At 38.3% G+C, this 27,226-nt stretch overlaps 1 protein-coding gene across 4 annotated transcripts; it reads left to right on the forward strand.

Moving 5' to 3' along the window:
• Positions 1-25,764, forward strand: NUDT12 (nudix hydrolase 12). 4 transcript variants are annotated; one of them, XM_030566428.1, is made up of 7 exons: positions 1-93; positions 2,923-3,136; positions 8,223-8,803; positions 10,465-10,632; positions 16,383-16,496; positions 19,359-19,558; positions 23,014-25,764. In XM_030566428.1, exons 2-7 carry the CDS (start codon positions 2,931-2,933, stop codon positions 23,122-23,124), a joined length of 1,380 nt encoding a protein of 459 aa, XP_030422288.1. In that variant the 5' UTR covers positions 1-93; positions 2,923-2,930; the 3' UTR covers positions 23,125-25,764. The 4 variants fall into 4 exon arrangements, with proteins under 4 accessions (XP_030422288.1, XP_030422287.1, XP_030422289.1 ...); XM_030566427.1 differs by lacking the exon at positions 1-93 and adding an exon at positions 103-599; XM_030566429.1 differs by lacking the exon at positions 1-93 and adding an exon at positions 103-533.
• Positions 25,765-27,226: the final 1,462 nt, after the last annotated feature.

Consider the following 27,226-nt stretch of genomic DNA (forward strand, 5'->3'; position numbering starts at 1 on the left):
GCCGGACGTGCGGGCGCTTCTGTTCTGCCCGACCGGAAGCGGACCGTGGTGAGATTTGTTTCTCTTCCGCCTGCGCCCGCCTCCTCCATAACGGTAACGGCAGCGCCCCGGGGAGCAGGGTTTGTCGAGCGCCCCGAACCCGTCCTGCCGCCCGTGCTGGGGGGACTGAGGCTCCCACCGTCCCAACCCCGCCCTCACGTGATCCGCCGCTCGCCTCTCAGCAGTGTGGCCCTTCGCGCCGCTGCAGGCCCGGCGCCCCCTGCTCAGGCTCCTGGGGGCTCGTAGCCGGACCGTTCCGCCTTAGCGATGATCAGACCAGAAACTGCCTAACGGAAACCTGGCTGGTGCAGCGCGGGCACGTGGGGTTTCCCTGTTGAAAAACGGTTGTCACGCAGCTGCCAGCGAGGTGCGGCTGTCACCTCTCCAGGGCAGCCTCAACAAGACCAGGAACGGACTCTGTCCCCGTGGTTCTCCTCATGCTCTGTCCCATCCCCCCTGGAAGGAAGCCCAAGTCCTGTCTTCCTTCTTTAAGAGTAAGGTTGGGGAGGGTTAGCGCTTCCTATTCCCGTTTCATTGGCCTGTACAAAGAGGCTGGCAAAGTATGAACATGGGAGAAATCTACAGTTTAATAGATATTGTTTTTTTAGAAACATGACCAGAAATGTTTTTAATAAATCACATAGGTTGATTGCGATACATGATTGATATTGTACTCTTTCCTGAAAAGGTACATGTATCAATATTTCCATCTTTAATGTTTTTTAAATATGTTTTTTAGACTTGGTAAAAAGTTTATCTCAGCTATTTTTTTTAGAGTATTTTTTTTCATATTGTGTGGCACACTAGCAAAATGAAATTAGTAAGAATCACAGTTTGGGAGGTGGACTGGACTAGATGACCTCTTGAGGTCCCTTCCAGTCCTATGATTCTAAGCCTTGGTCCAGGGAGGTTTATTTTATTCCATTATACTTCACAGTTGGTATCTAGGAGGATGCATCCTCTGTGGCCTGTCATTGAGCCTTTTAACATGGCAATCAATATATATTCTTTTATATATACACTAGAGACCACACGCAATTCTGAACTTCATTGTTTTCATTTAACATATACAGAATCTAGATTTGTTATTGGTAAATCTGAGGCTGAAACTTTATTTGTTTTCTTGGAGCTATAAAACTATATATATAATAAATTTAGTGATGGTGAGAGTTGTTGAATTAGCTATTTAGTGCTTTGAAAGTCCTGCATGTTCAGAGCAAGGCAATGTTTGTGCAAGCTTCCAAACTGACCTGTTAGTGTGCCTTTCTGACAATCTAAATAAAGGGGACCACTTCTGAGTGACATGGTTCCATTTCTGTGACCATCCATGCATGTGGGTCCCCAGATCGCCCCTCATCTTCCCCACTTCCTGCATGGATCCTGGGATACCTCCTCCAATCCAGTCTACACTGCTTCCCCCGCCAGCAGAGCTGTCCACAGCCTGGCTGCATGGGCCAGCTCCTTTGACCACACCAGACGTTCATAGCTTGATTGGGGGTGGGGGGTGTCTAGTCCACAGCCGACTCTCTTTCCCCCTCAGATGCTGGGGCTGTGGTGCCAGCAGGGGCGTCACTCCTGGCCCTTCAGTGCTGTGTCTTCTGTCTCAGCTTCCAAGACAGTCAAGAAATATTTGATGGTGTCTGTTGTTATTTGAGCACCATTATTTACCTTCAATTCACTGTATCTTCAAGCCTCTCAGAAAGCTAGTTTTCTTTCCTGGAGGAAAATGTGTAAGGAAAGAGATTTTGTCATGTGAGTTTTGATATAAAGAAACTTGCTTGGTGATGACAATTTCATTAGAAATTAATGGCCATACTTGGTCAGGCCAGTGGTCCGTCTAGCACAGTATCCTGTCTTTCAACAGTGGTTGGTGCCAGATACTTCAGAGGGTATGAGTAGAACAGGGCAATTTATAAAGTGATCCATCCCATGTCATCCAGTCATAACTTCTGGCAGTCCAAGGCTTAGGGACACCCAAAGCATGAGGTTGCATCCCTGACTTGACCATCCTGGATAATAGCCATTGATGGATCTATCCTCCTCCTTACCTAATTCTTTCTTGAACTAGTTATACTTTTGGCCTTCACAACATCCCCTGGCAGTGAGCTCCATAGGTTGACTGGGTTTTATGAAGAAGTACTTATGTTTGTTTTAACCGTGCTGCCTATTAATTTCTTTGGGTGACCCTTAGTTCTTGTGTTATATGAAGGGGTAAATAACACTTCCATATTCACTTTCTCCACACCATTCAGAATGTTATAGACCTCTGTCATATCCCCACTTAGTCATCTCTTCTAAAATGAACAGGTCCAGTCTCGTTAATCTCACCTCAAATGGAAGCTGTTGCATACCTCCCGATCATTTTTGTTTCCCTTCTGTGTATATTTTCCAATACTAATATATCTTTTTTGAAATGAGGAAACCAGAACTTATACAGTATTCAAAGTGTGGGCATACCATGGATTTATATAGTGGCGCTATAATACTTACTGTATTATCTGTCCCTTTCCTAATGGTTCTTAACATTCTGTTAGCTTTTTTGACTTGTTGCTGCATGTTGAGCAGAGGTTTTCAGAGAATTATCCACAATGACTTCAAGTTCTCTTTCTTCATCTGTAACAGCTGATTTGGGCCCCATTATTTTGTATGTTTGGAATATATTTTCTAGTGTACATTACTTGACATTTATCAACATTGAATTTAATTGGTTTTCTTAAATTTCATACTACACATGACATTGTTACAATTGTATCATTTTTCCTGGTGATAATTGTGGGTGAGTTTTGTTGTTCTACAAGTTATATTTTTTTCTTTATTCTTTCTTTTTTAAATAATATAAAATCCAAATTTTGTTCAGACATATTTCTGGTTTTTTTAACATAGGTGAGACAATGACAAACACTGAAAGGAACCACAGGCACCAAATGATTTCTCAACTGCACAGTTTTGCTGCTACTGGAGACAAGATCAGGTTGACAGCGCTATGCAATCATTCTCCATCCCTTATCAATGAAGCTGCTGAGAATGGTTGGACAGCCTTGATGTATGCTGCCAGAAATGGACACTTTGAGATTGTACAAATTCTTCTTGAAAAAGGGTAAGAAAGTTAGAGGATCCTTTACCTAGGATCTAATTATACCCTTCCTGCCCCGTTGATCAATGTCTCTCAGTGACCACTATATATAGTCCATATGAACATCTTTCTTCTCTGAAGTTACCTCCTGTGTTGGGATCTCACTCAGTTCCTCATGCCAAACTGGTGGAACTCTCCTATCACGTAAGGTTATTTTCATTCCTGAGAGTAATGGTAACAGGGTAAAGCATGAGCCATGCCCTAAACTGACCATTGTGCAACTCCCCTTGCATGTGTAAGTTGAATATATTAAATTTAATAAATCTAAATATTCCAGTTATTTTTTCCTCAAAGCCTTAACTGTAGTCCAGCACTTGCCTTTGTATTGTAGTGCAAACAGTTTTGTTTAAGTGCTTTTCTTGGCACAGTTGTTGACTAGTACCTCAGTACTTCTATGGTATTTTCTTTTACTTGTATTTCTTAGTACTCCAGTGCTAGCACTGTTCTCACTGGAGTTAGGGCACTACTGTGCCATGCCTTTTATTAGAGGATCTTAATACTACTTGATGCTTAATTTCTTTATTTTGTCAAATGGCACTTACTTCTCAGCTGGTTCAGCTCTTCTCTCTGTGCACCACTGCCTTCTAAGTGTGGCTTCTAAGGAGAGAGGAAAACCATGCAGTATCTTCGTACCATGTCAGCACACCAAACCAATGTCAAAGACTGACTACCATATGTGTTGTGTTGTCTGCCTTCAAGTCAACCACAGTACTGCTAGATATGGCTACTAACGTTGTGAGCATTGAAGGAACATAAAGATTGCCTCAAAGCTCTTGTTTGGACATCCCAGGCATACTATTGTAAATCCAACACAAAGCTGGACTAGAATGTCATGAAGTATAAAACCCTCAAAACTAAAGCCTGAGTAAGGGACAGATTTTCTAATGCAATTGAGCTGTACTTTGCATCAGAGCAGAGGGAAGCAAAGTTGACTTTGTAACCTTTTTGTTCCCCCATTTCTGGAACCAACCATACCTGATCCAATCCCTGGCTAAATAGGTCATCTGATGGCTTCTGTAATTTGCACAAAGCTATCCACAGCCCCAAGAGACCATTTTGGTAGCTATAAATTGGCCAAACTCAGTGGTGGTCTGTCCACATCTTTTTTTAACTCATTACACCCTCTTTGCCCGTCATGGACTGAGGAGGCCCTCTCCTACTACTGGATTGCCTCAAGCAACAGTGTGTATTCTTTATGATGGGAAACCTTACACCTGCCTTAGAGTTTGGAGGATACCTTCTTTGAGGTAAAAAATGACAGACAAGATCGCTAATACTGAGCAATCTGGATTGATTGATAAGCTGGGTACAAACAGTGTGTTTTAATGTAGCCAAATGCAAGATCACATCAAGTCACAGAATGAAAATCATATTTACAGGATTCTGGAAAGCAGTGATTCTGAAAACAACTTAAAGTCTTGTTAGATAATGAATTGAATATGGGCTCCTAGTGTGATGCTATGGCAAGAGGGACTAATACAGAGGTGGGCAAACTTTCTGGCCTGAGGGCCACATCTGGGTGGAAAAATTACATGCAGAGCCATGAATGTAGGACCGGGGTGTGGGAGGAAGTGCGGGGTGTGGGAGGGAGTGTGATGTGCAGAAAGGGGCTCAGAGGCTCAGGGCAGGGGGTTGGGGTGCAGGAGAGGTGCGGGGTGTGGCAGGGGGCTCAGGGCAGGGGTTTGGGGTGCAGGAGGGGTGAAGAGTGCAGGAGGGGCTCAGGGCAGGGTTGCAGACTGAGGGAGGGGGCTCAGCAGGGGGTTGGGGCACAGGAGGGGTGCAGCGTGGGATGTGACGGTTCTGGGGTGTGGCAGGGGGCTCAAGATAGGGGGTTTGGGGCTCGGGGCTGGCAATCACATGGACCAGATCCAGCCTATGGGCTGTACCCCTGGACTAATGCGATCGTTGGAGGTATAAATGAAGAGTAAGGAGTTGATATTACATCTGTATAGAACATTGATGAGACTAATACTGGAATTCTGTATCCAGTTTTGTTTCCACACAAAAAAGATATTGAAAAATTAAAGGGAGTTTTTAGGCTAAAAGAATTATTTGAAATGTGCAAAATCACCTTACATTGATTTCAAGGGATTTCAGTCTTTTTATCTTATTGAAGAGAAGGGTAAGAGGCAACTTAATCGCAATCTACAGATACCTACTCAGGCAGAAGATGGAGCTCTTTGTCTAACAGACAAGGCACAACAAGATCCAATGATTGGAAGTTGAAGCTAGAAAAAATAAAACTGGAAATAAGGGGCAAATTTATAACAGTGAGACTAATTAACCACTGGAACAGACTACTAAAGGTGTGGCTTAGGGTAGTCTGTAGGTGAATCGTGGGACAAAATCTGGACTGCCAGAGGCTTTTTGAAAGGTCCTCAAATATTTACTTATCATTTTTATTATTTTCTCTGGAGTTTGGACCTTGACTATACCTTGACCAAGAAATTTGGACCTTCACAAAAAATAATGGACTACCCTGGATGTATATTCTCGATCAGCTGAAGTCTGAATCGAGATTGGATGTCTTTCTGAAAGGTGCTCAAATTCAGTTACAAATTAGTGGACTTAAGGCAGGACTCGTGGGGTGAAATACTCTGGCCTGTTTGTTAGACTGGATGATCTTAATGGCCCCTTCTGGTCTTAAAGTCTTCTGATCTATGGAGTATTTTTTCTTCCACTTTTATTTTCATTTTTCTGGGGCGCATATTTTCATCTTGAATTGGCTTTTTTTCTCTGAGTGTTGCTTTCCAAGCCGTCAAAGGAGTTTATTGAAATATTCAGAAGGGCAGGATTTGAGCTAAACATGATAAATAGGGGGCTTCCCTCTCACTCTGCCCCATTATCCTCAAGGGTAAAAAACCTTAAGAGTTAGGGAAGTTTTGTCAGTCTCTTGCTAAGGAGCTAAAACTCAACTGAGATTTCTTAAAAGTGAAAGCTTCAGGGAAGTAGAATTACAAGATTAAATCATTTTGGTTTATGTTGTTTAAAAAAAAATTTCCCAATCCAATCTTTACTATAAATTCCCCACTGATTGTTATAAGCAAGCATCAGCACCAACAGAAAATAGCTCATGGAGAAATACAAAGCAGTTGGGACATACAGGTTAATCTGACCCAATATCTGCTGTTTTTTTCATGATTTATGGTGATGCTGTTGTCCATCATCCACCAGGGTTTGTATTTACAAAAACAAGTGCATTCTTTTCCTGACTTCCCATTCATAGTATTTCAGAACTTTCTGTTTATCAAAATTGCTATTTTCAATATAAGAATTCACAGCATGCTGTTGCTCAGTGATTTTAAAATTGGTTTATACGAAAATATTTTAAACTTGAAACATTTTACAAAGTGAGGATCAGATTTTCCCCATAAAAGATGATTGTTAGGGCATGTGCTTAGCTCCTAGTTGAGAGAAATGGTGTTGCATGTCAATATGTGAGGGTGGAATTTGTCCCTGAATGAACAAGTAATCTTAATTGGAAAAGGAAAGTTCACAAGTCAAATTGTATGGGAGTATGGATTGGTTTCATATTATTTATGCCTGTGATCTTTTCCTCCTAGTCTGAAACAGATTATATGCACTGAAATCCCAGGTATTCTAACATTTTTTATGAATAGTTTAATATATGCCTTACAGCAGTGTTTCTCCAGCTCTTTCATTCTGTGGACAGATCTGTAAGAGAGAGAGAGATTTCTGTAGATCAGCTCTTCTCCCAGAGCATGATTTTAAAATGCTCATTCTGCAGACCTCCGAGAAAGGGTTCCAGAATCTTTGCCTCTTCTGAGTGTCACACTTGTTTCCAAGATAGTCCATTGTGATGCCACTAAGGCTGAAATGTTTCTTTTTGTAATGAATTAGGCAAGAAAAGTAGAGTGATTACAAACAAAAATATTTTCTTGAAAATAGAAATGTTTTGCTAACAGGCTATTTCCCTGATTCTTCTTTGATGTTGTTTCCTCTGCATATTCTCACTTTTGGAATATGCCTTTTAGTACCATTGATCTTTGGGATCGTTCTAGAAAGCATTGCCCACTACAGCTGCAGGAGCTCCCTCTCACACCACTGAATGTTCAGAGCCAAAGCTATAAAAGGGCTGTGTGGTCCATCTTAGTTCTTCCCCTTCTGCAGGGGAATCTATTTTCTCTAGGCCTGGAGCAATTTCTGGGTTTTGATCCAGGACTCCCTTAATTTCTGATGTTGTATTGCATTAAAGTTAATTAGGTAGTTACAGGTTTTCTCAGAGTTCTACTATCCTGTGACACAAGTACAAGTGGAGAAGTTATTTTACCTCTGTATTGGGCATAGATGTGACCACTGCTGGAAATCTGTGTCCAATTCAAGAAAGTTGTTGATAAATTACAGAGGGTTCAGAAAAGAGCCACAAGAGTGATTAAAGGGTTAGAAAAACCTGTCTTTATAGACTCAGGCAGCTCAATCTGTTTAGATTAATAGAGAGAAAGTTACAGGGTGACTTGATTACTGTCTGTGAGTGCCTACCGGGGGAATAAATATTTGATAATGAGCTTTTCAGTCTACCAGAAAAAGGCATAACATGATCCAGTGGCTAGACAAATTCAAACTGGAAACAAGGTGTACATTTTTAATAATGAGGGTTATTAACTATTGGAACAATTTACCATGGGTCATGGTCGATTCTCCATCCTGGCAATTTTAAAATAATATTTGGATGTTTTTCAAAAAGGTATGCTATAGGAAATATTTTGAAGAACTTCTGTGGCTGTTATACAGGAGGTCAGACTAAATGATCATAGTGGTCCCTTCTGGCCGTAGAATCTAAGACTCCAACATTTGGATTTAGCAGGAGGGAATGAAGGTATTGGGAACATACGGTCATTTTATCCTCACATTTCTAAATGTTCATTGCTGTGAAAGAGTACATACATGGCCCCAATTGGGACTACTTTTCTAAAGGCCCCCAAAACTCAGTGGTGGTGTGGATATATCTCACAGTGAGAATATGCTCCAGCAAGACTCTTACAGAATCACAGTCACTATGGTAACCATCATTTTTCTTTTCTGTTTATAGGTGTGACAGGTCCATTGTCAATAAATCGAGCCAGACTGCACTAGACATTGCTAAATTTTGGGGGTATAAGCATATAGCTAATTTACTAGCAAATGTTAAGGGTGGACAGAAGCCTTTTTTCCTGCCAAACGATACAATAGAGTATGAAAATTATTTTAGCAGGACACTTCTGGATAGAAGGAGTGATAAAAGAAGAGATTCTAAATGGTTAAACACAAAACAAAACCATCCAGCCACAGTATACATCCTTTTCTCAAATTTAAACCCATTGGTCACTTTGAGTGGAGGGGAAGATGGTTCCCAGCAGCCTGAAGTCAGGCTTTGCAGGCTGTGCCACAAGGATGTAAAGGAATACATGAGCCAGACTGAAAAAGTCACCTTGATTTTTCTTGGAGTAGAACTTCAGTTGTCTACTCTGAATGGAGGAATTCTGAAGGAAGAAGATGATGATGGGCTGGTTGCTTGGTTTGCCCTCAGCATAGATTCTACTTTTGCTGAACAGTTTAAACAGAAGCATGAAGACTGTTATTTTCTTCATCCTCCAATGCCTGCTCTGCTGCAGTTGCCTGAAAAAGAAGCTGGTAAGATGTCCAAAGTGTAACTTTTAGCAATTGTCTAGTCAGAAAAGAGCAAATGGGGAGTGGGAGAAGGGCCATGGAAGGGCTTCTGTATTGGCTCCTATTTGCCCCTCTCCTACTGATTAGTTGCATGATCTTAAGCAAATCCCTGCCCAATTTGTATGCTTCAGTGATGCCCATAATAAGCTGTAATAATATATATCTTCCACATATAAGAGTTTTGTTGTTTGTTTGAAGTATGCGTTGCAATCCTCACATAAAAGGTGCAACGTTTTTTATAGAAAGATTGAATTAAAAAATGACAGCCAACTAGTACAGGCAAATTACGTTGTTTCCAGAGGTTTTAATTAGAGATCCAGGACCTGATTTTTTCACTAGTTACAACAGGTTGTGTAAAAATTTGCATACACAGTTGAAAGATACTAATGTCTGCAAAACCAGACAATAATATTGCAACTGTATGCAATATCTGTGGGGAACATGTTGCATTAAGTGTATGAGTGGTTTATGTAATCCTGCCCTGGGGATTTTATTTACCTCTCAGTGGGGAGGGTTCCTACTGCTCCATCAGGAACTAAAAACAATAGGGAGTGATTAAGGTGAATCACTTAATTATAAACACCCCCCCCAGAGAAGTACTACCTCTGGGGAAGGCTTTCATATACTGGTTCAGACAGGGTTTTTCAGAAACCAACAGACGAAGAAAGAGCTTTTAATATAAAAAGACTGAGTTTAAATTAACTCAGGACCATCTTTCTGAACTAGCACACAGACAGGACCTTATATCCAAGATGGGCCCCAATCCTTGCAGAAGGATTGGAAAGTCTGGCCTACTAGGGCCCCATAAGACTGATGGGTGAGTCCCTAATATGTTTAGTGTTTTCTTTGTGTTTTCTCTGTAATGCTTTTACCTTAAGGATAAATGTGCTTGCCTAGAAAAAATCTCTGGTATAATTTGCAACAAAGAGTCCTGTGGCACCTTGTAGACTAACAGACATATTGGAGCATAAGCTTTTGCAGTGGGTATTCACCCACGAAAACTTATGCTCCAATACATCTGTTAGTCTGTAAGGTGCCACAGGACTCTTTTTGTTGCTTTTTACAGATCTAGACTAACACAGCTATCCCTCCGATACCTGGTATAATTTGCAGCTGCTGGCAATAAATACACTGTTTATAGCACTTGAAGAGACAGCAAAGCACAGGCACTGGCTTTTAGGCAGTCTGGCTTGCTTGGGATATTGCCATGTAAGGCAGGGAGCTGTACAGTCTTAAAACTCCTGGTCAAGAGGGAGAGAGACACGGGTCTCCCTCCAAAAGAGGTGCTTGACGGGAGCTGAAACCTTAAGTGGGTGCTATCTAGAGATCACGGGAGGGGGAACAGAGGTACAGTTACTCTGAAACTGTGATGTCCTGCACTAGTGTGAATGACCGCACAGGGTTCAGGACAATGCAGGCCTTAAATTAACATAGTTACAAGGGAAAATAGATAAGGAAATTTGAACAATATGAGATTATCAAGAGGACATTTTAAAAGTGTGGTTTTAGTGTGATTTTCCTGTTAAATTACAATAATTTTCTTGTTGTGCTATATATTTTAAAATCAAATTACAAGCTTTCTAATCTTTTATGTGACTCTATCATTTTGGTGCATTCTTTTAAAGGAGTAGTAGCCCAGGCCAGATCTGTTCTAGCATGGCATAACAGATACCAATTCTGTCCAACATGTGGCAGTGCAACCAAGATTGAAGAAGGAGGCTACAAGACAACCTGCTTAAAAGAAGACTGTCCCAGTCTTCAAGGTGTTCACAATACATCATACCCAAGAGTTGGTAAGAATATCATAAAAATAAACAATTGGCTGAAGAAAACTGGCTTGTATCATAGAATCAGAAATGTAGGAATGGAAAGAATCTTGATAGGCCATCTAGTCCAATCCCCTGCACTGAGGTAGGATTAAGTATTATCTAGACTATTCCTTATAGTTGTTTGTCTAACTTTGTTCTTTAAAACCTCCAATGACAGAGATTCCACAAACTTCTTAGGTAATTTGTTCCAGTGTTTACCTGCCCCTACAGTTAGGAAATTTTTCCTAATGCCTATTTAAATCTTCCTTGTTGCAATTTAAACCCATACTTTTTGTCCTGCCCTTAATGGATTAGGAGAACAATGTATCACCTTCCTTTTTATAACCATTCTTTTACCTATTTGAGACTTATCATGTGCCCTCCTCAGTTTTCTCTTCTCCAGATTAAACAAACCCAGTTTTTTCAGTCTTTCCTCATAGGTTTTGGTTTCTAAACCTTTAATCATTTTTGTTATTCTCCTCTGGACTTTTTCTAGTTTGTCCATATCTTTCCCAAAGTGTGAGGCCCAGAACTGGACACACTACTCCAGTTGAGGACTTATGAGTGATGAACAGAGGAGAAAAAAAAATACTTCTAATGTGTTTTTTGCAGCACTCCTGCTATACGTCACAGAATGTATTTGCATTTGTAACACTATTACATTTTTTACTCTTATTTAGTTTGTGATCCACTATAGCCCCCAGATCCTTTTCTGCAATACTCCTTAGCCAGTCATTTCCCATTTGGTATTTGTGCAACTGATTATTCTTTCCTAAGAGCAATACTTTGCATTTATCCTTATTGAATTTCATCTTATTTATTTCAGACCATTTCTTATTCCAATCCTGTCTTCGAGCCCCTCCCAGCTTGGTGTCATCCACAAACTTTACACGTATACTTTCTGTGCCATTATCCAAATCATTTATTAAGAAATTGACTAGAACCAGACCCAGGAGAGATCCCCGTGGGAACCAACACAATATTTCCTTTCAGCTTGATTATGAACCATTGATAACTACTCTCTGAGTACAGTTTTCCAGTCAGCTGTGTACCCACCTTATAGTAGGTTTGTGTAAGCTATATTTCTCTAGTATGCTTATGAGAACGTCAGATGAGACAGTTGTCAGCCTGCCTCAGTGGGTCACAGCTGAGAATACCAGGTTCAGGACAAACCGCTGAGAAATTGGGCAGACTCACCCCAAACTGATGGTTATTCTATTCTTACTACACCATGCCAGTAACAAAAGTAAACTTCTGTCTCATCAGGCTGGTTAACAGGAAGTCTCAGATGCAGTCTCCTTAGGCATTCCAGCCATTGTCTTACCACCCAGACACTGGCCTCTATGACGAATGGTTACTTAAAATCAGTTTAATCACCTATAGAGTCTTCTAATCCCAAGAGGTCAGCCACACAGCCAGGTAAATATATAATTCAGATGTGTCCCAATAATCATGCTGCTGCTAATCCTTTAGTAACTAAAATCTAAGGGTTTATTAATAAAAGAAAAAAGACAGCAGTTAAAAATGGTTAATATATCATATACATACAAATAGTTGCAAAGTCCTTATATTATGTTTGAAGCAATGAATGGAATAGACTGCTAGTTTGTAAAGTCTTCCTGGTAATTTCCAAAAGATTGGAAAGTCCTCAGTCCATAGTTTTAAAATGCTCCGTTCTGTTGTAAGTCCATACTCCAGAGAATCAGGGCAGGAAAGGCAAAATGGAGATATCTCAAGGGTCTTTTACACTCTTTGCCATATGCCTGGAAAATTACTGGCTCAAGATGGAGCCCAGAGTCACATGAGCATATCACATATCCTTATATGCTTTGATGACTCACATGGGCAGCCATTACCTATATATTTGCTGAGGCATCCTCAGAAAGGCTTATTGGGCAGGATGAGTTTCTTCTGTGGCCCACTGTTAGAGTGAAGTGTCCTTAATGAGCCATCAAGCTTGACTAGTCCACTCACAGTGGGCTGGCAAGACTGGATGTAAGCTACCCTGTTGTTGTTACCCCAGGAACAAATGTATTTGAGATACAGATACATAGCCAATATTCATAACTTCAAATGGATTTAAACAGGATAATCTTATTTAGCAAATCATAACTTCTGTATTGACACCTTAAATGATATACTTTGTACAAGATTTGTTGCAAATGCATAACAGTGGTATAAATGGTCATATTCAATCATACAGCATCAAAATGGTATCAAAAGCCTTACTAAGGTCAAGATATATCACATCTGTTGCTACCTGCCCTCAACCCCCATCCACAAGGCTTGTTACCCTGTCAAAGAAGGATGTTAGGTTGGTTTAACATGATTTGTTCTTGACAAATCCATGTTGCCTGTTACTGAGCTTATCTTCTAGATGCTTACAAATTGATTATTTGATTTTTGTTTGCTCCATTATCTTATTCACATGAACTTATTATTCACTACTTACTTCACTGTATTCATGTACCTTAATCCCTTTTAATTCTCCCATCCTCTTCACTCAGTCCCTCCAAGTCTTTTTTTCAACTGTCTCCCCAGACCCGACTCTGTCAGTTTTATTCAAGGTAAAGTAGTCCAAGCTTCTCTGTCTGTCTTTGAGTTGTGCATGACAAAAAAAAAATGTTTTAATTCAACTTCAGCCTCTTGATTGCTGTGCAGAGCACTAAAAATCCTGTGTTACAACAATGTAAGCAAATGATTAAAATAACATTAACATTCTCCTCTTCATCCACACAGCATCCGGGCCCTCCTCATCTCAGGTCTTGATTATTGCATCCTCCTTCACTCTGGCCTTGACAAATCCTATCTATTCCCACTTAACGTCCATTCCAAATGATGATGCAACAATCATTTTATGGGACATTGCCTTGACCACATGATGCATCTCTCTGTGTTCCTCCATTGGCTCCCCTTTCTCCACTGCATCAGTCATAAGCTAGTTTTCTTTACTTTTAAGGGCCTTCATGGCCTAACCCTGCCCAACCTGTCTTCTCTTAGATGATATAGGGACATTGACACAAGCCTTCATTCTGAAAAAGATGCCAGTTTTGGTTGTCCCGTTTTTTTAAATTTTCATCAAGAACTTTCAGCTTTCTCTCATGCTGTCTTTCATCATAAGAAAGGCTTGCCATAGATATCCACAAAGCCACCTCATCATCCTTCTTCAAATCCTTTTAAAAACTCGTCTGCCATGTTGCTTACAAAAAAAATTCTGCCGTGCTTAGGCAACCATTTCTGCTGCAAGCGCTCTCTTTCATGCCTTTATTTCATGTTGTTATTTCCTTGTGCCATCTGTTTCTTTTATCTCCCTGCTGTCTGTGGTCTGGTACTTAGATTGTAAACCCTTCAAGGCAGGGACTGTCTCTGTATTATATACTTGTTCAGTGCTACATACAAACGGCCTTAGACTCTAGTCTAGGTGTTACTCCAATACAGATAACATTCCAGTGTGGCATCACGATGTGCTTACATCTTACAGTCTGAAATACTTTTTAAGACAGTAAAATGATTCTGCAATCAGTGCTTAAAGGCCTGCCCCATAAAAACTGCAACGGTTCTAGAAAATCCATGATAAATGGTGACCCTGGCAAGAGATCTCAGAGAGCTGGAATCTTTTCTTTTGTTATCCATGTAACATCTGCACTTGGAAAGTTGTTTGAGAATTTGTTGTTTTAAGCTTGTGCCAAAATCCATAATCTAGCATCTTTTTACCATAAAGGTTAATTTATAGAATTGTTTTGCTTGGCATTCTGAATGTTGTACATATTGTGCAAAAGGTGGTTATTTCATTTAATTATAAAAAGATGTTTAGAACTGTACTGTAAACTAAGGATAGCAGTGCAATATAGAGGATACTTACTTCAAAGACTGAAAAAACTATTTTAAGTAGTAAGCTTTTGTAACAAACAGGTAAAATTCAGAGGGGAAATTGCCTGCTCCTGAAACCCTTGTCATATAAAAAGATACATGCCCATAGGTAACAAATGAGAATTCTGTCCTTTCTTTCCAGTTAGAGTTGTGGACTTTCTGCCAGGGAAATATAAAACATTTGAAGTAAATTAAACAAGTAAACAGCTTTCCTACCTATGCCTTGACATCATATTTTTCCTTCTTGGTCTCTCTCTTTCCCTGTTGGCCCTTTACTATATGTAGAATATATTTTCTTGAAATTTATGCTTTTTTTAATCCATTTAAGTTTGTTAAATGGTCCCCCATTACCTTAGTATCTAAGCACCTCACAGACTTTAGATCCTCACACCTTTATGAGGAAGGAAGTACTATTATCCCTGTTTTGCAGGTGGAGGACTAAGGCACATAGAGGCTAACTGATGTGCCCAAAATCACACAGGAAGTCTGTGGTAGAGCAGGGACTTGAACCCTAGTCTCCCAAGTCCTAAGTTACTGCCTTAATTACTGGACCATCCTTCCTCTCCTTAGCCTTTCAAAAGCTTGAGTTACTGTATCTTTCCTCTCATTCCATTGTCTCACCATCTTTTTTCTTGTATCTTCACCTTTTGACCTCTCTTTCTTTCCCCTCACTCTGTAGTGTGTCCCTCCCAATCATAGTATGTTGTTTGTCTGGCCCTTCTCTCTCTCCTTTTGTCTGTTGCTTCTCCTTTTTATTAATCTTACCTGCTCCACTTGTTTCTTGTGCTCTGTGGACTGCAGTGCAACTTAATAAAATCATTAGTAATTTTTTCTTTACAGTCTGCAGCACAACGCACTAAGAAAAGGAGTAAGATTAGATGAAAAATGGCTGAGCCAGATTTGTTTGTGGTACCTTTTTCTAAAAAAGCTGGTAGCCAGCAGGACTTGAAATACTACAATGTGCTCCATGGCAGGTACTTTTTGAATAAGATGCCAATCTTTGAGAAGCATTTGCCTAGTGAGATTGATAAATCAGTCATTCTAACAGGGGGGGATATACAAGAAAAAGGATCAGTGAGGCAGGGAAGATAAAGCAAGTAGAATGAATACCAATGCAGAGAGAGACAGGGAAGGCAAAAAGAAAACAGAGATATTAGGATGGTTAAATGAGAGAGAGGCAACCAAGAAGGCAAAGAGATAACTGAAGACTGTATAGAAAAAGGGGAGAGGCTCAATGTAGATATGACTGATGGAAAGGGGAGAAAACAAAACAGAAAATTAAAAGAAAGAAAAAGAGACAGGGAGAGGAGAGGGGAAATGGATAAAAAATCCAAAGGAGAAAATGAGAACTAGAAACCAAGAGAAGGAAATAAAAAGGTAAAAATGAAAAAACATGACAACATTTAGGTCATTATAATAATAATAATATCTAGCTCTTTTATAGTGCTTTTCATTTGGAAATACATCCCACAGATCCATGACTGAGGAAGAGGTGATGGCTTATCATTCTTGCTGCTGACACTGTTGCTTTCTGTTGGATGTGTAACTCGGTTAATGCTGTGGGTACTTCCACAAATTGCATACAGTTGCAAGTAATTTCTATCCTGGCTCTCAAACATTAGCTAGTTAAGTACCCCCATTAGGCCTGTATATTACAAAAACAGGTGAATAGAGATCTTGTTAAAAAACACACCCTGATAATACCTGAGTTGGGACATCTACAGAATTGGACTTTCAAGCTCATAACTGTACTATATCTGTATTTACACCATGAATATTGAACAAAGAATTGTACATGCCTGCAATTTGTTACTATATTTTGAACCCCAAAAAAGTTAAATATATTTCTTTCATGTGCATTCCAGATCCTGTAGTGATAATGCAAGTCCTTCATCCAGATGGGAACCAGTGCCTTTTAGGCAGGCAGAAGAGGTTTCCTCCTGGCATGTTTACCTGCCTTGCTGGATTTGTAGAGCCTGGTGAGATTTTCTTCATGGCTTTGATGTCAATTCATTTTGTATTTCTATCCCAGCTTACCCTTGAAATTGCCTGGAGCTTTTCAAAAGGATTTTTCCTGCAAATTGATTTTAAACAGTGCTGTACTTTGAAAAGAATGTCAGAAGTTTGATCCACATTAGGTCAAGTAAATGTTTATATTATCTATTCGGCATGTTTTATAATAAATATTCCACACACCTTACATATTTGCAGTTGATTTTTTTTAAGGAACATTTGTCAACTTGAATATTTGTTTAGGTTAATTTCAAAAAATTCCATTTTATGATAGAACATCACAGGCCCTAAGTTAAAAAAAAAACAAACTCTACGCATCTATATAAGGATTTCTTTCTGTTCCCCTCATGGTATTTATGAGGATATTTTTGGCCAGGAAGAAACTGAAATTGAACTCAGCAGGACTCCTCATGCTTAAAATTTAGCATGTGCTTAAGTTTTTGAATCAAGGCCTAATTGACTATACAGAGGAACAGTGGAAGTTGAAAAAGCTTTGTAAAATGCACAAGGTAAAGCGAAGATACTTTTTTCTGCTAGCTGTTTTCAGCAATAATAGTCTCAGGTAGTAACATAATTATAGTGGATACAATATTTTCAGACAGAAATGAGATTTTCAGTTTGTTGGCATCCCTTTCAGCTGAAATCTCTTTTCCATTATTGTCTAGAGAATTTGGTACAAATAAACTGTACGCATTCACTGCTATGAGGTTTTGGTACAAATGAACAACAGGGGAGAAGGAGGGCACTTGGCTACAGATGTTAAGGACAGAGATTAAGGCTTAATATTGAATTACTTGTTTTTTGTCACTATCCACAACTGTGATTTAAATATAGTTTTCTGTATTGACTTCCCTTTGTTTTGGAAAAAAAGGGGCAAAAATTATTTCTTTAAACATTTACTCTAATGTGTCTTATTCACTAAAGAAACCATGATGCATAGCTAGGCCCAAAAATTCTCTGTGTGACTGACTTCTGCTATATGGTTGAATGAATTGGTTCAGGTAAAATAAGAATTGACTCAAATATTATTTTAGAGGTTGTAAAAGTTAAGATTTTTTTTTCAATTCCTCACTTGTCCTACCTTCCCTTGTATTTTTCATTGTCATACCTCTTTGCACTTTTTGGTTTTGAGTGGACATAAAGTTCTGAAATACAAGAACACCTGTTATCAGAGTATTTCCAGACTGAATTAAAGACTGTATTATTGGAAATCTCACGAGCCAGCATATTTTCATGCTATCTTCATGCCAGTTTTGCTTATCAAAGAGATTTGGCTAGTTTGGCTAAACAACCAGTGAGCTTCCCAACTCTTCCAGGTTCACCCGTCAGCTAATTATTTACTTGAGAAACCTTTTAACAATCAAGTATTGGAGAACGAACATAAATTGTGAAAGGACAGACTCGTATCTGGCAGCTAAGTGCCTAGTTGGTAGAATTCAACCTTCTGCATTAACGGGCTATCCTCTTACTAGTCAGAATAGAAAACACAAAAGATGCACAGTATGTTAAGATCTGCCTGAGAGAAATTCCAGTGACTGCAGATCCAGTTTAAACGTCAGAGAAGGGAATTTTGGAAATATCTGCAGATAAGACCCTATGTTGATGCATGGGTTATCTACTTTAAGGAGCCTTTGCCCACATAATTTAAGGAAGAGGTTAGGAGTTATCTCATATAACAGTAATGCCTGTGTTATCATTTAATTCGGGCAGGGAATATATCACTTGCATATCTAAAGCAAAAATGGAAGAAAATAATTGGATATTATCCACAAAAGAAAAGTAGCAAGAGGCACTGTCAAGATGTAATAGAGCTGGAATTCTGAGTTTTATATTACTGTACCAAGAGGTACTGGTCACCATTCAGTTTGGCAGAAAAGTGGTGTATTTCTTTATGCTAGAGATCTTCCAGGGTAAAAGTGACATTTATTCATATTTTAATCATACCTGACAACTCATCCTTTGATGAACAAAACTCCTCCTGTTATGGGTCTTATGTAGGGTACTAGAATCCTAAAGTATGTAGGCCAAGATTTTCAAAAATAAGAGCCAGAAGGTAGGAAAATTAAGGAAAAATTTAACTGACTTCAGCCATTTCCCATGTACAAATAATATATTATAAACTTATCCAGTGCACATATGCCAACGGTGTATAAATATTAATATTCCTGAGGGTGGAGTCAAAGTTTTTCATTAAATTTGAATTAGAGGAATTGAGTGTCTGTTTTGTGTTTCTTTATATGTTGTGAGGTGCAAAGGAGACTCCTTGAAGAGAGGAAGAATGTGTCAGAGTGGGTAATGTAGGCATGTGTTTGAGTGTATTTGAATATCCACCATCTTTTTACTTTTGATTGTCATACTTTGAAAGGCTTAGTTAAATTTTAAACTGTAACATTCCACTATTATAGTCATAGTACAAACCTTAAATTAAAGTTAACAAAATTATTTGCCTGTTATAGTGAACAAATGATTATTTGTTTCAAAGTTAATTTGAGGTAAGGTGTGTTATTTTCTATACATTTTGCATAGTAATTTCAAGGAGTAATGGTAGCTTTACATAGGAAATACACATTACGATGTTGATATTCTGATATTTTTATAGTATTTTATTTTATTTTATTTTTATTCATTTTGAAAATGTTGCTTTGGTGCCTGCCTTTCTTTTATTACTGCTTCTCATACTTCAAATCTGTGTCCTACCCTGGGAACTGGACCCTTATAGATAATTGTTCAAGGCAATTTTAAATCTTTTGAGTCAGTTCAAAGCACAGAATGTAATCCTTGCTTGGAGAATTTTCATCACATGCTTGTTCTTTGCCCTGTTTGATTAGGGGAAACAATAGAAGATGCTGTTCGAAGAGAAGTAGAGGAGGAAAGTGGAGTCAAAATTGGCCATGTTCAGTATGTCTCTTGTCAGCCATGGCCAATGCCCTCCTCCCTAATGATTGGTTGCTTAGCTGTTGCAGTGTCTACAGAAATTAGAGTCGACAAGAATGAAATAGAGGATGCCCGTTGGTTCACTAGAGAACAGGTAAAGTTCAATTTAATTTCTTTCTCTCATTGACTGTATCAGTTCTGGTGTACAATAGGAATGCACCCTTTTTCAGCAAGTTGAATAGGTGTTTATACGCACCACATCATACAGTGATTACCTTGTAATTGTAAATTACACATAGCCAGAGAGAAGTAGCTACTTATAAAAGGCTGTGTGATGAATGCTCTACCCACTGCAAGCCCATTTCAAGACATTGTTGCCATGCTTAACTATTCAGTGCTTCTCTTTGGGCAGTATCTATTGTTAGTTATTCTAATACCTTTCTATTTACTTCCTTGAGTTTTATTTGGATCTAGATAAGAGTACTGTTAAGTAGCATTCATTTTTGAGCTTTTTCTAAAAAAAAAAATTTAGAAATACTTGTACTTTTTTTAGAGATTTAAAAAAAAGAGTGTTATTTTTTGGCATATCTTTTTCATACAGTTGTAGGCCCCAGTCATCCAATTCACTGTGCGTGGGCATGCCCTGTGTACTGTGCAGCATGCTCCAGGATCAGAGTCTAAATGGGTAAAACTAGAAAACTAATGAAAATCACAGTGGATGGAATTTTAAATATAATTATAAAACAAATTACGTGAGGCTTTTTTGTTGTTGCTGAATTCCTTCTGTCACCTTTTCTGTCGGTTAGCATTTACATTGTTATATTAACTTTAAATGGCAAGTACATTGCAGTCGGGTCCTTATTGTCTTATACAAGTAAAGCAAATGTGTGTCTATACATTTTGTATAAATAGCAAACAAAAACTACATTCAGCAACAGTGAAGGTGGCATCAGACCGTATCCTTCCACCTAAAACCTTAAAAGCATGGAAACAAGTTAAGGGAAAAGATATATGCATTCTTTTCCACCTTCATATTGCTTTTATTTTGGACTTTTTTTATTATGGAATTCTTCACTATCAGAAATAAGGAGGAGTCAGTGTGTAGCATCAGGGCAGCATTTATATGCTAACAGTCGTGTTTTATTAGCATATTAAAACAGGACCGGGGGTAGGGGGGAAGGAGGGCTATATCCTGTATGGTCATGATAGAAATTAAAATAAAGTTTATTGAAAAACACATGTATGCATCCAGTGCAGTCTGAATAATACAACAGAACTTCAGTTATCTGAATCACCTACTCATCTCCATTTCAGTTTGAATAATCAGAAATTTAGTATATTGGGATTCTCCTGTTTTCAGACTGTAAATTTCCTTGCTGGTTTCAGTCTTCTGTATTACCTAAGTTGTGCAAGAGTAAAACATGCAGCTCCACTCCCCATGTACTGAAATTGTATGTGAAACCTCAATTTTTACAAGGCAACATGCTGTAGTTTAGTGAATAGGCAAGTTAGGGTTATCAGAGTTCAGTAAATTAGAATTCTACTATACATAGGGCCTAAACCTAGCCTTCCTGTGCATTACTTTCTTTTGTTTCTCTGTCTAAATTTGTAATGGAAATGGAGAATAATTTATTTTCAAATTTTTCAAAAGGGAATGTCTAAAATTAGGTTCTTAAACCCGTATGTAGGCACTGAGTAAGAGTGGCCTGATTTTCAGACATGCTGAGCTCCCACAAATTTTATGAAAGTCAAGGGGAGGTGCAAGTGCTCAGCACCTTTGAAAATCAGGCCACTTTTGTTTAGAAGCCTAACTTCAGATATCTGTTTGCCAATTATTTTCATAAAGCAGAAAGTAGGATGAACCGGATACTTTAAATACAATAGTGATTTCTCAAAAGATGATTGAAAAATTATGAGGCAAATGTAAACTTTCAGTGAAGTTTCACAGCCTTACACCAGTTCTGAATTTGGCTTTACATGTTGTAAGAGATTTGTGTATTATAAATAAGGTTAAGATTTTGTCACAGTTATTTTTAGTAAAAGTAAACAGTGACCTTTTACTAAAAATAATGGGGGGAGTGGGGTCCTGACAGCTCTTGGGCCCCCACCATCCTAGGGCACAGGGCTGAAGCAGAAAATGTCACGGAAGTCTCTGAAAGTCACAGGATCCATGACTTCCATGACAATATCTTATCCTTAATTATAAAGAATCTACCAGAAACTAGTTTTAAAATAGTGCAAATATGTCCATAGCATGTAAATCACAATTTTATAAGGTGATGGTACTATGTGACTGTCTTACTGTAATTGTAAGGTAATGCACATTGGAAGGAGTAATTTTAACTAATGTACGCATTTCTGGGTTTTAAATTAAATGTGACCACATTGCAGAGAATTCAGTGAAAATATCTTCAGTCCTCATTGGAGGTCAATGCCTCACACTCCAAATGATAGAAAAAAGAATGAAATAAAAAATAATAATAATATTATTATAATGCCACTATATATATATCAAAGATACACCCTCAACCGGACTGTGTTCAAGTCCTGTCATTCCACCAGAAGAAAGATAACAACAGAACAGAAAGTCATACTAAGACAAGCAATGAAAGTGGCTAGAAGCACAAAAGGTCTTCCATGTTAGGAAAGATTGAAAAGGATTGTTCAGTTTAAGGAAAATACAGATGAGAGAGGGCATGATAGAGGTATATATTAATGAATGATATAGAGAAAGTAAATCAGGAGCACCTCATTACTGTTCTCATAATACAAAACCAAGGGAGCCATTCATAAAAATAGCAAATTTAAAATTGATAAAAAGAAATGCTTTTAATAAACATACCATATAATCTCTGCAGCTCATTGCCCCGAGCGACCATTAGGCCAAGAGCTTAATATTGTCACGCATCTTTCAGAACAGTAGCAAATGTTGGGGCATTGCAAGTCAGTTTCCCATTAAAGAAGAAATCAGTGGCATGGAGTCTGGATATATTCTTAGAGTAACTTGTTTATCTTAAACAGTATATGCAGGTTTTGAACACAGATGGTCACAAACAGCATGTGGAGTAGTCCCTTTTTCTAGGGATCTCAGCCCAAACACAAATACCTACTTTTCAGGAACAACTCTGCCTCAAGAATTTAATTAGCAAATTCCATTATTGCTTGCCACAGCTCCCTAAAAATCTGTGTCAGAAAAATAAACAACACAGCATTTTCTTCCCAGACTAAAAGCTTGTTCACACGCAAAGAAAAAGAACTTGCAGAATAGTGTAACAGTGCCATCTGGTGATTCCTGCCCTAGCAATCAGCTACACAAAAAGATTAGTCATGCATATGGTTAGTGAGAGTGTACACAGTTACTTTAGAATAATAAGCTTGCAGGCTTTAGGGCATAATTCACTTGCTGCCTGACGAGTTAAAAAGCCTTCCCTCTTTTTTCTTGCACCTTCCTCTGATGCATCCGGTAATGGCCTCCATCAGAGAAATGATACTGGACGTGGAGAAGACCACTAGATCACTCCAGTATGGAAATTTCTGTTTTCATAAAATGGTAGATTCTGTGTGTTTATAAGATTAATTTACCAAAACCCTAATCTGTATGTATTGCAGGTCGTGGACGTTCTCATTAAAGGAAACCAGCGTTCGTTCTTTGTGCCACCAAGTCGAGCTATTGCACACCAGTTGATAAAACACTGGATTGGAATGAATGCTAATCTTTAAATTCAAGGAACTGAGTTCTTAGAGTTAAATTACTGTTTCCAGTGACTGCTAATGTAAATAAATTTGAAATAATTGGTCATTTTAGTGAAGTGGTGACCACAGTAGTTCTTGAGTTTCTTAGTCCTTTGACTCCTGAGATATACTTGCACTCAGTGATTCTTTTAAGAAATTTGTTGGAGTGGGACAGTCACCCACTGATTGCCCCAAACAAAAAAATCAACCTTAAAGAATCATTTTGAAGGGTTTTTTTATGATCAGGTTATTCTGCCCTTCGCTATCCCTCCTTTTATTTTCCAGCACTTGTCTGAGCTCTTCTAGATCTACTATTTTTGTTGAGACATTAGGTTAAAATCAGCCCTGATGTAAGTTGTGACATCTCCGCTGATTATGCCTGCTATGTCTGAGATTCTTTTCCTCTGTGTTTATCTGCAAGTTTGTTGTTTGTTTTTCCTTTTTCTCCCGTTTCCTCTTTCTTGTTCTATACCTTCCTCGCTTTCCCTTTTTTTATCCTCCCTTCCTTTTCCACGCTCTCCTCGCTTTTGACCGTTGGTCATTCCCCTCTACCCCAAGGAACACTTAGTATTACGTTCTAGCAGCAATATTTGGATTTAATTCTAGAAGCTCTATTAGCAACAGGTATCACATGCTGGTAGTACATTCATTAGAAGCTAGGTGTATAATGCTTTTTATATTTTATATGATTAGTGTTGCTGATGCTAGAGTTTGAGCCAGCAATCTTATGTGGATCCTGTCAACTCATTAACATATTGTCTAAACAGTATTTTAAAGGCCTTTGGCAATATTAGTTTGCAATAAATGTGGGTGAGGATGGCTGCTCCAGAAGCCTAAATATTAGATACTGTTATAAGCAGCCACAGACTTGTTGACTGGTAGACAGCAAACAAGATTGCAGTTGATTGGCTTCTTTGGTCAGTGCAAATTAGTGTAGAGACTTCAGAAGACAAGTAGATTAAACTAGACAAAAAAGACACAAGAATTAATGACATTTCATCTAAATACAAAATAGTGTTTTTTAAAATTTGTGATGTTAAGGAATGCTGTTTATATAGGTAATATATAATCAAAAATGTTAGGTAACTTCAATATACCAGATCTAAATGTAATGAAGAGAAGCCAGCATTTTTAAACAATAAAATATAAATTTAGTGATATATGTTTAACTTTAGTAAATTACAGTACTGTTTCAGATTTTGTGCCCCACCCCTTCTGAAACACTTAACATTTCATACGCCTTTGGTCAGACAACACTCCCAGTAACAGCAATAGCCATTTAGGAGCAACATAGCAAAAGGGCACCGATACGTTGCTACTAGCAAGCATCATACTGGAAAGATTTTTATTTAATAAACTGATTACGCAGAGAATGTAGTGGTCTGAAGAGAAATGCAAATGACCTGAAGAAATTGTAATTATATAGAAAATGTGAGACCAAACTTGACTTAAGTGGCTCTTTCATTGATTAAAGAGTCTGAGTCCAACAGGAATATTTGTATGGCCTTTTTCAAATCTCAGTAGAAATAAATTTTCCTGTATATTGTTTGCAGTGCAAACACTGCAGTATTTTACTATTATCAGAGTGGTTCTCAAACTGTGGTCCAGGCAGCACTTTTGGTGGCCCACAGGGAGCTAACAAGTCATATGTTGCTGACCTTTGGTCCAGCTGCATCTTCTGTTGAAGAACCTGGATGTCTGTTAAATCATCTGGAAGAGAGGAGTGTGAGCTAGACTATCTGCCTACACTAGGAGCTTCTGCTACACAAGTGGAGAGGATATAGGAAATGCTTTCAGGGGCCCGAGCCACCAGTAGGACTGGAACCAAGTGTCACCTGTGGAACTGCTGCTCCTATTGACAGAAGGGTGGAGAGAAGGGAATCAGGTAGCAGCATGTTCAGAGAAGCAAAAGAATAATAGGCAGCATGTGAAGCAGAGAGGAGGACTACGTGATTACGTAAGCATGGGCAGGAGAATGATAAGCCAGGGGAAAGACTGGAATAGATGGGAGGGGGTAGAAGAAGTGAAGAGCAAATGTAGCCATAGTAAAGACAAATCACTTATCACATTAAGCAGCTAAAAATATGTATGTACAGTCCTTTCCTAATAATAGTTTTTCATGGTAGTTGCCATAGGGATAGAATGAATAGTGAAGCTCATAGGCGGGCATCCACAAGACAATCTCTTTCTTAAGATGCAGACCACACTATGAAAAATTTGAGAATCCATGTACTACTGTAAAAGAACCGGAAAAATCCATTATTTTCTAGTCACACTATTTTTGTATTTCTTCCCCCAAAGACAATGAAAGGTAAATTGTGAAAAACAAAGTAATGGTTTAATAATCTTTCAGTTTTAATCCTCTCTGGTTTTATTTGTAACATATAAGGATATTTATTTTTTTTAAATATTACATTACATAAATGTTAAACTGACAGGCCTTTTTAACCCTCTTCTCTACTACATGTAAATGACCATTGCTTCTCTTCATCCCAAAAGCTGTACATTTCAAGAAGGTGCTGATGTGTCAAAAAGGCTACATTCTGTCTAATTTATCAAACATGACTGGAATGAAACATTAATACTTGTATGTTGTTATGGGAAATAAAGGCTATTTTAGCTACCTGTTTGCCATGGCTTTCTTTGTAGTCTGCTGCCTCTTAGTTATTGCTGGAATCTTCATTTTGATTTTTTTTTTAAATATTTGCTCCGCATATTTAGTAATTTTCTTAAGAATAGTTATTTGCAAATATATGGACCAGCTAACTGAAATGCTGCCATTTCTTGCATGAAATGCTGCACTGCAGCACATTAGGAATGAACACAACTGAAATTTAGCATGGGGAATTAAAGTAGATGGAATATAATTACTCAAATTGGAATTTGACGAAGATTAGACCGATTTTAATGTTTTGTGTCTCATTCAGTAGAGTGCACTTACACCAGCAGAGTATTCCTGAGAACCATGACAGTGCATTGAATCAGTGCTAATGGAGAGAGAATAATACCGTCTATTGAACTACTAATAATGTTTAGTGGTTTTGCTTCAATCCCAATAAGGATGCATCTCTGTGGCTCAATGTATGAAATGAAAGAAACCTCCTTGGAGTTTGTTTGAAACACTTCATTTTGATACAAAAGCAAACTGAAAAGCATTTGTCATGGAAATGTGAGAGCAGAAGGGCTGTTTCAGAGGACATAAATACTTTTTATTTCTTAATCGCTTTTACATTGATTACTATTAATGTTTATCCTGTATAAAATACCTTATTATAAACATAGAAATATAATGCATGCAATAGATAGATAGATAGCATATATGATCTGAGGCTCCAGAACTGACAGTTGTATACAAAAACTAAATATTTAATGTGTACCAGGACCCTTCTCTTAAGCATATTTCTTGTAACTACAATATATTATAGTGAAGATGAAAATTTGTGAAAAATAAAATGTCAGTAGTTTCAATTTGCAAATTTTGGTGAGCTGCACATTTTAACATGGTGAATAACTATCAAACGTTTCTATATAAGTATCTTAAAAAGTTTGAATAGTGACAAAAACATCTCTAATTCTTATCTTTCAATCTGTAAAATATGTGAAGGAAAAAGAAGGTGGATGCTAATAGGCTGATTAAAGGTAGACCATTCCTGATGCAGCATGGAATTAGACATACTAATCAGATTCTGTGCTTAAGGGACAGAAATAGAAATCAAAAGAAGTGGAGCAGGCCAACACACTGAACAATTCTGCCTCTTCTCTTGTCTTTAATGTAACTAAGTATTGACTCAGACTTTCCAGAAAAGATGGACAGTTGATAAAATATTTACCCAGGTGAGTTGTTTATTGTTTTTCCTATTTTATTTTAGCCACCAATGGTGTCTTTTTCCTTCAGTAATTGGAAAGATACATGTCTATAGTTATACTATTATTGCTGACCTGGACTGAGAGTACAGAAAGGGATAAATGCAGAGGGAAAAATGTTTTAACTTGTTAGCCTGTTTCGCTCCAACAAGATCTCAGCATGTCCTTTATCTTAGAAAACTTGTGAAGCTTCTGTGTTAACACATGGGGAATGTGAACAGCTAAG

Source organism: Gopherus evgoodei, chromosome 6, assembly GCF_007399415.2.
Source record: "Gopherus evgoodei ecotype Sinaloan lineage chromosome 6, rGopEvg1_v1.p, whole genome shotgun sequence".
NCBI lineage: Eukaryota > Metazoa > Chordata > Testudines > Testudinidae > Gopherus > Gopherus evgoodei.